The sequence below is a fragment of the Suillus bovinus genome, assembly GCF_016758785.1.
Source record: "Suillus bovinus strain UH-Sbo-P2 chromosome Unknown EDB93scaffold_98, whole genome shotgun sequence".
NCBI classification, from domain to species: domain Eukaryota; kingdom Fungi; phylum Basidiomycota; class Agaricomycetes; order Boletales; family Suillaceae; genus Suillus; species Suillus bovinus.
In genome coordinates this window covers 44,614-54,805 of record NW_024542154.1, presented here as the reverse complement: position 1 = coordinate 54,805, position 10,192 = coordinate 44,614, and the positions used below count along the sequence as shown (strand labels likewise).

The window sequence follows — 10,192 nt, the reverse complement described above, 5'->3', positions numbered from 1 at the left end:
TGTCAGTGTCTTGTTCACAACGTCTGCATGCTGAAACCCTTTGATTGCGAGCTTGATAGGGCGCTGGAGACCAACATTACAGGGTTGAGTCACCCCAGTTGTACCAGCTGGGACATAGCAATATTGAATCCAGTCATATGTCGTGTCGAGCCATGTACAGAATGCAACAGAGCAGTGTACAGACCAGCAGTCGAGCTGCAGAATGCAGGGTTGATCAGGTGGTACACCCAGCTCCTCTTTTTTCTCCATCCAAAATGGGACCAGAATATCTGTCACATACATGCACATCGTTTTGAAGGTAGACCAGTATGTGTCGGTCTTTGAGAAGGCAAACTGGAACTTCAAGTTCATTGCTTCATCATAAGAATGACCATGTACAGAAGGAAGGGAACACTTTGTCTTCCCAACCACAATGATTTGCCATGGCAGCAAGTCACCAGCAGCTGAGATACCAGCCAAGAGTGTACATGCTCGTTTCTCCTCCTGGCCAATCATACTAACCTGCTTTGAACCAATGACTTCATAGGTATAACCACTGGTGGACTGGTAGATGATGTTGGTTTAGTCAATGTTGACTAAGAACTGGGGGAAGGTGTTACGACTTGGATGGTATCTGTTGGCGACGCTCAAACAGAGCGTGTGTCGTCAACGGTCGAGGATGTCCTTGGGCTAGCCCAAGGTTAGGGGTCGTACTTGGTGTGTCTTCGGCAAGTACGATTTAACGCCTATGTCCAAATCGGGTAGCTTATGTCACGCGGGTGCGAGACGATAAGCTATATCGGCCTAGGCTTACGACACCCGAAGGTTAATCGTAAGGATCGTCGTTAATTAGAAGGACAGAAGTCCAACTAGTCAACAGGGGCTTTGCTCGTCGACGAAGTCGATGAGTAAAGGTCGAGACTATAGGCTTATCCGCGAAGAGCAGATAAGAAGATAGAATATAGACTGCTGGCGAGGCAGAAGGATCACTCTGGTGAGAGTAGGAGGTCAAGAACCAAGTAGATTCAAGTTAGGGAATATAGTACATGGTAGCGAGTTTATATAGAGGACAGGAGACGTATTAGTGGATGATAACTCGTACTACCGGGAGAGGCAATCGGTAAGGGTAAGACCATAACAGGAAGGCACGTTTGGTCTAGGTGGAACGTGCTAGATAAGAAAGTGAGTCAAAGATCGGATGAAGAAGTGAAACGCGCAGGGGCACGATCGTGCAGCTGCGGATCTAAGTATAAGTCGCATGTGCGACTGCGCACCGAGTCAGAGATCAAGAAAGGGAACAGGAAAAAGGGGATGCGTCGTGCATCATATCATAGGTTACCGTCCAGACGGTAAGGGCAAGGGGACTGTCCACAGGATCAGTCAGGTGGTGAAACGGAGCACGGGTATGCTTCGTCAGCGAAAGGATCCGGCCAAATGTACTGGCTTTGCTGAAGCGACAGGTAGAGGGCGAAAGGGAATGCGAGGATGACGAGGATGACAAGGGTAAGGTCGGGGTAAGGGTATGATGTGAGGGCTGATACGAGGAGGATTAGGAGAAAAATAGTAGGGGCCCAAGCGTCTAGATGTTCTTGTAACAGAAGGTGATCACGTCGTCGCAGATTGTGAGCGCAAGCCAAAGGAACTGCTCACAACAGACCTCGTTCAAATTGGTAGGAAGTTTTTGAGCTGCACGGGTTCCTTTGCGCATGGTGTAGCGCAAATTTTCATACAAGAATGTCTGCACCCAAGAGTCAGAACACTTGAACATTGACCCATCATAAGCCTTTGTTGTGAAGATCTGAGGGATTGTGTAGCACAGCAACCTGACAATAAGACCACAGCAGCATGATGTGTTTAGAGCAATACCGACTTGGTGAAGAGTTGAAAGCTGATCAGCAATGGCTTTCACTACATCTGGGTAAGGGGAAAGTATGTTGGTTCTGTGACAGTGCTTGATGCAAGATGTCCTTGCTCTGCACGTGCGATGACAGAGTCTTTCCATTATGGGCGAGTCCCGGTTTGATCAATCCAATGCCCAATGACTTGTGGAGTAAGGGTCTCACACCGTGGGTCCAATTTCTGGGTGTGATAACAGATGGCATGTGGAGACATGCCTGGTCTGCCACTGAGCTTTGTAGCTCACAGGATTGTTGGCCACAGAATTGGACTCTGCCAATTCACTCGTTTGGCATTGGTCAGCCTGCAAGTGTGTTTACGACCACCATGAGTAGCTGGTTTTTTCTGGTGAATGTCCTCCTTAGAGCCAGTTCGGCAACAAGATGTTGACTGAGGTTTGGCAAATGTTAGGTGAGAGCTCTCGGCTTTGATTTTGCCGAATGTCGGAGCTCAAATTACCCAACCCTACAATCATGCTGTTATCTATACCCTACATACTTTGTCCTCGATCTATGCTCTACAACAATGGATGTTCAATTGGAACTCCCGCTGTAGTGATGGTTGTGGCGCTGGGCTCAGAACCACAGTTTTTCATACTCACATCAACACCCGAAACATATGCGCACATGTCCAATGCACTTCCACACATGTACAAGCCACTCCACATTGGATCCAGCGCATCGGACTTTTGGACATTGCATTGGCCGATTGCACTTTGTGCGCACTTGTCCATCCCATGTCCTGTCCATCTGAACTAGCCTCACTAGGTGCGTAGTTATTCCCGTGCACATTATCTGACATTTGGACCGCATTATTACATGTCCACAGCACCTCATGTCTTATTACATAGGACATCAGACCCGAAATATATTGCTACTATCTTTGCCTGTAGTATTCCGGATTTCTACGTACTTACTTAAATACTCTGTAGTGACCTGTAGCAATTATCACCCAGTAGTTAGGAGCTGTTTTCCCGACTCTGCGGATCACCCAGAATATTCTCGTAGTTCTTAGTTGCATTGCGAAATATTACCGTTCATTCACTGTCATACTCCGTCACTCGTTATACTTGCGCATACCACTCGCAATCTGACACTCGTTATAAAGTTTCTGACCTATTATCATGAAATCTGAAATCCGAAATCTCGGACATTGCACTTTGGCTTCAGACATCAGATAAGTACCTTCGGACATAATCAGATTACCTTCGGACATCGTTTCGCAGCATCGGACATTTTGTTATTTGCATTACTGATGCATTTTACTACTAATACCAATTAGCAATCCCTTTAGGATCGAATGCACTTGCTCTGCAAGTATAGCAGCATAGGTTGTGCTAAGATCTACCTAAACATTGTTGACTAGGTAGTACAGTTTCTGCTGAGCCCAGTGGAGATTTACTCTTTACACCATGTTATCCGCCCCTACGGCCAGAAAATAGACGCCGCCTTATACAACATTCAATCCTTGTCGTTAGTATTCTAATCTGCGCTACAGCAAACATCTTGGAGTCACTGTATGCAAAGGATCTGGAACCCTACCATACATCCGCTCTCTCGGGTGAAGCATGGGTGATGGAATTATTATCTGGTCATCCAGAATGAATCCGATGTGAACTCGGTGTGCATGCGAATGTCTTTGCAGAGCTCATATCCGATATTTGTACCCTTGGACACACCGACTCCAAGTTTGTTTTGTTAGAAGAACAACTTGCCATCTTTCTATATACGTCTGTGACAGGCTTGTCTATCAGGCACGTCGGAGAAAGATTCCAGCGCTCAAATGATATGATTTCTCGGTAAGTATGCACTAAGCTAATAGTTTTGATGTCTCATTGTAGATTCTATGTAGTTATTTTCGCAAAATGCTTAATATATTCGCGTCCTCCCCCTTCTATATGAAACACATTTAGTTGCTGGATGCCTCAATTCCTGCCAAAATTCGCCATAATCCCAAATTTTATCCATTCTTCAAGGATACCATTGGGGCCATTGATGGGAGCCACATTCACACATCACCTTGCGCATTTGAACGAGGTCCCTATCGTAATCGAAAGGGATTTGTTTCACAGAACTGTCTATTCGCTTGTAACTTTGACCTTAAATTTGTGTATGCACTCACTGGCTGGGAAGGGTTGGCTACAGATGCACATGTCTATGAGGCTGCCAAGGCCCACGACCTTTGCATCCCTGCAGGGAAATACTTCCTTGCAGATGCAGGTTTCCCTCTGTGGCCTGAGTTACTCATTCCTTACCATAATGTGTGCTACCACCTTGCAGAATGGGGCCATGCAGGTGTAAGGTGAGTGCAGCAGCATTTTTACTTTGCATTACACACTAATTTTTTTACAGGCCTACTACAAAGGAAGAACTATTCAATCTCCATCACACATCCGCTTGAAATGTCATCGAGCGGATTTTTGGTGTCCTCAAACAATGTTTCCATATCCTCCTTCTATCCCTGCCATACACTATGGACATTCAAGCACAGATTCCAGTTGCTTTGTGCAGCATCCACAACTTCATCCACTTGCACAATCCTGCAGAAGGTAGGCTACCTGACGCAAACTATTCCCTTGGTGATGCACATGCTGCAAACTGGGAGCAGGAGGAAGTAGAAGAGCACCCAGCTGCATGCAACAATCTGCATTTGATGCATGATCACATTGCCAAAGCAATGTGGGTGGACTATCAGCGCATTGTGCAGGAAAGGCATAATCTTGGAGACGACAATGACAATTTTTCAAACCAAGGTATCTCGGAGGATGATGATAATGGACTGGACTAATTCTTACTAGTACCATGTAGTTGTACATTTACAATGTTATGTATGTAGTGAGCTAAATGATGAGCAGCGGCAACCACAGCCAACCACTCCAGATCCATTCCTGATGAGTGACGCTCATCAGCAATGGCAACCACAGCCATCCACTCCAGATCCGTTCCTGACGAGCAATTCTCAATGCTTGTTAGCAGCAGCAACCACAGCCATCCACTCCAGATCTGTTCCTGACGAGCAATTCTCATCAGCAGCAGCAACCACAGCCATCCACTCCAGATCCATTCCCACTAGCAGAGACCATGATAATTGTAGATATGTGTACATGGAATGCATACTACATGTTTGTATGAGAAATGTAATGAGTAGTAATACAAGTAGTGGGATAGTTCTACATAGACTCAAGGAGCCCTGAGATAAATGCACGGTGCACATCAAAGTCATCCTCCAGCCCAATATAAACAGCAAGATTGTTCTCCCCTCCTGCACGGGAAAATATCTGCAGGAGGGTGGCTCTTTGATCAAACGACAGATCCCCATCTACACTGCGCATAACTGCCAGGCCGTGTGAGATCAAGGTTGGTATGACAGGTACGACAGGAATTGGCAGATCAGGCAGAGGGGCCATGTTTTTCTCAATGGCGTCAGTGAGGTGATTAATACTACCTTGCATGTTCATCACCACAGCTACTGGAGTGATCTTCACGGTGACCTTGGCAGCACTGCTCATGCCCGTGTGTATGCTGCTGCAATGTGTCAAGACCTGAGCCTTCTTGAAGATGGGTACCTGGGATGATGGTACTAGTGTTGATGAAAGTAGGAGTGATGGCGACTGGTGACTATCAGGAATACTGGACATGCCACCAGAATTGTGCGATGAGGTCTCGAGGGAGTCAGGCAAAGTGTTTGTGTGCAGGTGCTTAGGAGTGGCGCCAACAGAGACACTGCCCCCACTGGGGTCTACGTCTATGTTGAGAAGATCAAGGGCTCTGTCTGCACCATCAAGTACATCATCTACAGTAATAGAGGCAGGGGCTGCAATAGCAGGGTGGAAGGAGTGGCAGTCCATGAGCACCACTATTGTCCCCCAAGATGGCCTGCATGTCATTGTACAGAGGCCACCCTTTGTTGCGAAAGGGGCGCATTGTAATTTGTGACTAACTCAATGTCAGTTGATAGTGTCGCAATATATTTTATCATAATGACATACCTTTGGGGCCACATACGTATCCCAGACACTGGCAGCAGCAACTCCTTCAATCCCAGCCCTGTGAATGTTGTCCCAATGGAAGCCTGATATGCCACGGTAGATCTGTATTTGATTGAATGTCTTCTTGAGCTAGAAAAATCTTGTTAATTCAAGATCAATCAAGATAAGAAATCATGTACCAAAGTCCATTTCATCTTAACCATCTTGCCTGTCTTTAGTGGGCCTATTGTTTGAATTGCCTGATCGGCATTAATAGCAGCCACTGCGCTGTTGTAGGTAGGCATTGAGAAGTTTCCACCATCACTGCCTGCTGCCTGGTTCTCAACTAGGTGGTGAAGAAGGACATCAACCTCCGAATCTTGCCAATGTGCCTTTGAGTTATCAGTTTGTTGTGTGACTTCTGGTTGAGCCATGAGAACAGTCATAAAGCTGGCATAGATGGCAGTAAGGGTGATAACACTAGTACAGATTCTTTGCCGATGATGACAATCAATAAGATAGGGATTCATGGTAGATGTACAGGTAGGAGATGTAAAGTTAGAAGTCTGCTGCCTTTAGCCGAGAGCTCTCACCCAACATTTGCCAAACCTCGGTCAACATCTTGTTGCCGAACTGGCTCTTAATGACACAGTGTGGGCGGGATAACTCTGTGAGTGAGTGAGAAGGCTGTGAGCCAAGGCTTTGCAATGATGTTGGTGGCTGCAGTACATCATTGACTGATCATAGTTTATTCTTGAATTAGATGAGATTATGTCTGATGAACTGTTCAAAACAAAACTTACATTCTTCACTCGTGCACAATGGGCACGCTGGCGATCTTGGTCACGAGTGCACTTCAGGAGTTTCTGTTCTGCTGCTTTCAGCATTGCACTGAATTCCTCGTCCTCCTGCTCATCACTGTGCACAAGATCCTCTTCATGGACAGCATCAAGATATTCTTGCCATGAGATAATGCTAAAGTGCCTCAGCAACCTGGTCCTGGGCTGAGATGGCGAGACCTGTAGATTGAGGGAGACATGCGACTTGGAGGGTGGTATATTGGCAGACATGGAGGAGGCAGAAGACTTGCGGGAGAAAGACAACTCTGAGAAGGATGTGTGTTGGAACGGAGAATCAGATGGAGGGTGGCAGTCATTGTCGGAGGCAGAAAAATGACCCTGAAGAAGATAGATGAGCTTGTTGATACACAATAAATATTTCTTCTTGTCCGTAAACAACAGGACATCAAAGAGAAAATGATGAATTGTGTTGATCATTGCGACTGTGCATGAGTATGAGTCGACCTGCCTGCTGTGGAGTAATACTGCACCTTTGGACAATGGTTGGAAGCCATGCTCCCTCAACCATCGTTGGATGAGATTAATGTCTTCCTTTGGCCACGGCCAATCCAATGAATCACCATAATGGACCTCTCGTTTCTTCCCATCGATCAGCAACACAGTCCAATGTATGCCACTGACATTCAGAGGAAATAGGACACATGTGAGCTCTTCATTCACCAAGGAATCACCAAGCTGAGAGAGCCTTCTAAAGCACTTGTCAATTAAGTAATGACCCCATCGCTCACGACTGCAATGTAGTGTTTCGATGAATGCCAGATTTTCGACAATTGTTGTCTGGCGAAGCTGTGGATTGAGAGGGATTTATAGGGATATCTCGTTCACCATCACATCTATGGATGAAGTGGCCCTTCATTGGCATGGATGATAGGAACTCTGCAAGATCAAGCACCTGGAGTGATGCAGCTGGGCCACGGAGAGTAGTACCCCACCCAAGTATCTGAAGGCTACTAAAAACCTCGTCAATTGCAGCTGCAAGATCAGTGTCTGCATTTTCTCGTTGGCCTGATAGCCAATCATGAGCCAAACTCCAGCACCCCTTCGCTACAATAGCACACCCTAAATCATGCCAGTACTGAACTACCCAAAATGGAAGATTACCCAGAAACCGTGGATCCTTGACAGATTTCATGCCATCATGATAGGCCTGACTGAAGGTATTCAGGAGCTGAGTAGACAGACTAAGTGGTGGAAGGGGACGATCCAGGAAGTCAGCGGGCACATCATTTGTGACACAGTTCTCGGAAGTGAAAAAATGATGTAAGTCAGCCACCATGAGGAAGTGATCAAACAGTGGTAGATTGGTGAAGTCGAGAAGAGCTAAGATGGGGAGGTGCAGAGCTGGAATAAATGAATCATAGCATTGAAGAAATACAAGCAGATGTACATAATGCTGAAGTTGCGAGTCAAGAGAAAGATCAATAGCGCTATCCTGGATGAAAGAATTCATGGGTGGCTGAGATGGAAACATTCAGAACATACAAATAAACTTACTAGGTTATATCAATGTATCCTTGCATTCAATATCCCGCTGAGACACTACAGAAAGCTAGAAAGAAGTCAGATATGTAGCAACCTCTGTCGTCGACTGAGGATCAATCCGACTTGGAATCTCCAAGTCCATCAGTGACACAGCGGCGGCACACGTCAGCAAACCTATCTTAAGTTCATCACAGATCACAGTGATGAACGAACATGCGAACCTACCATTATGTCATGTCACACTACAACCCCCATGAACTTAAGGTCGAATGCATACAGTAAATGTGGCATTTGCACCTCTTACTTCTCTACTGCAATGACCAACCGCTCTGTGCACTTCATCAACACAGCATTTCTTTTCCTTTCTTTCATCCATGCAACCTCATACAAACAGCACACCCCATGAAACATTTTCAGATCTAGCCCTTTACTTGCTCAATGGCCAATCTATCTCTTGAAGTTTGCCCTGATTTTGCAGGTGGCCTTTATGCCAGGATTTGCAAAGATCTAATCATGGCAACTGATGCCAAACCATTGACCAGCTAATTGAAGCCTGGACAGCAGGATACGACATTAGAGCCACAGAATGGAATAGATGCCACAATGAAGAAGCCAAAAAAGAAGAAGAGATTCAAGTAGCATGAGCATCCAGAGAAGAGGAAGACCATTTAATAAAATAAGCTGAGGAAGAGAAAGAGTGTCTTGAATTAGAGAAGAAGAAGCCCAAGATGAATGGTTTCAAGGCAACATCCATCATTGATGATGTCATAGTGCCATGTTTCTCTCAGTATGCCATCCAGAAACTGAATAACTAATCACTTCTTAGTCACTCACTAAGTGGTACCCTGAAAAAAGACCCCGAGCACCCCTTGAGTTCAATGCGCCCAATGGTGCCAATGTTGCCCAACAGCATTGCTGTCAGCCTCAAGGCCACTAAGAATCCTCTGAAAACCATCAATCACCACCTTTTAGATACATATCCTCTAAATTTCAATACTAACATGCCTCCCAGATGCTCCAGCACCACTGGAGCGAGCCAACCCAAAGCCCCCTCCCCAACCCCACCCAATGACCCTAACACCCGCAGAACAATCAGGAATCCTACCACATCCAAAGAAATAGAAGCTCTGCAAAGTTGCATTATGGATACAGAGTGCGCTGAGAAATTTCTTTCTGCAAAGCTACTATGCCAAGAAGGACAACCATACTCGTTGGCCCACCTTACCACCATCTTATTCCACATCACCCAAATGTCGGTGGTAACCCCACTCCCAGTCAATGCGGTTATCTGTGCAGTCGCATTCTTACTGAAACAACACGTGGCCTATGAAATCACGGAAGCCGCCACTAAGCACATCTCTGACACGCTTACACCCCAAATCATTGACCATATCATTGCTGCTGTTGCTCCCCAGGTTGCAAATGTACACATGGCATCAGAATCCCTCTCCACGACCCTCATGCAGGTAAAGGAGCTACATCATTCCCTGAAACTAGTCATGCCACAGCTCAGCTCTGGCTCACTCAGGTTCAACTTTGCCAGCTGTAACCCCAGTTTGGTTATCCCAGTGAACCAAGCCACCCATTTCCAACTTGGTTCAGCTCATTAGCTGCACAAACTAGCTACAACCCAGTCATGTGCAAATATCGGTGTAAAGAGTAAATCTCTGCTGGGCTCAGAAGAAATTGTACTACCTAGTCAACAATATTTAGGTAGATCCTTTGCATGACCTAGTCTGCTATACTTGCAGAGCAAGTGCGTTCGATCCTAAAGGGATTGCTAATTGGTATTAGTAGTATAAATGTGTCAGTAATGCAAATAACAAATGTCTGATGCTACAAAATGATGTCCAAAGGTAATCTGATGATGTCTGAGGGTACTTATCCAATGTCTGAAGCCAAAGTGCAATGTCCAAGATTTTGGACTTTTGGACTTCACGATAATAGGTCAGAAACTATGTAACGAGTGTCGGATTGCGAGCAGTGTGCACGAGTATGACGATGAATG

General features: G+C 45.8%; 4 protein-coding genes across 4 annotated transcripts; 2 read left to right on the top strand and 2 right to left on the bottom strand.

The window, feature by feature from the left end:
• Positions 1-4,347: 4,347 nt before the first annotated feature.
• EDB93DRAFT_1255636 (uncharacterized protein) lies at positions 4,348-4,662 on the top strand (the record flags this gene model as incomplete). The annotated part of the gene is made up of 1 exon (XM_041453815.1): positions 4,348-4,662. The coding sequence occupies one exon, from the start codon at positions 4,348-4,350 to the stop codon at positions 4,660-4,662; it is 315 nt and encodes a 104-aa protein (XP_041302348.1).
• A 171-nt stretch (positions 4,663-4,833) lies between these two features.
• EDB93DRAFT_1255635 (uncharacterized protein) lies at positions 4,834-6,276 on the bottom strand (the record flags this gene model as incomplete). The annotated part of the gene is made up of 5 exons (XM_041453814.1): positions 4,834-4,990; positions 5,055-5,667; positions 5,729-5,810; positions 5,864-5,992; positions 6,043-6,276. The coding sequence occupies 5 exons, from the start codon at positions 6,274-6,276 to the stop codon at positions 4,834-4,836; spliced, it is 1,215 nt and encodes a 404-aa protein (XP_041302347.1).
• Positions 6,277-6,400: 124 nt separating this feature from the next.
• Positions 6,401-8,152, bottom strand: EDB93DRAFT_1255634 (uncharacterized protein; the record flags this gene model as incomplete). The annotated part of the gene is made up of 4 exons (XM_041453813.1): positions 6,401-6,562; positions 6,646-7,124; positions 7,173-7,390; positions 7,431-8,152. 4 exons carry the CDS (start codon positions 8,150-8,152, stop codon positions 6,401-6,403), a joined length of 1,581 nt encoding a protein of 526 aa, XP_041302346.1.
• A 1,033-nt stretch (positions 8,153-9,185) lies between these two features.
• Positions 9,186-9,794, top strand: EDB93DRAFT_1255633 (uncharacterized protein; the record flags this gene model as incomplete). The annotated part of the gene is made up of 1 exon (XM_041453812.1): positions 9,186-9,794. One exon carries the CDS (start codon positions 9,186-9,188, stop codon positions 9,792-9,794), a length of 609 nt encoding a protein of 202 aa, XP_041302345.1.
• Between the last annotated feature and the right edge of the window lie 398 nt (positions 9,795-10,192).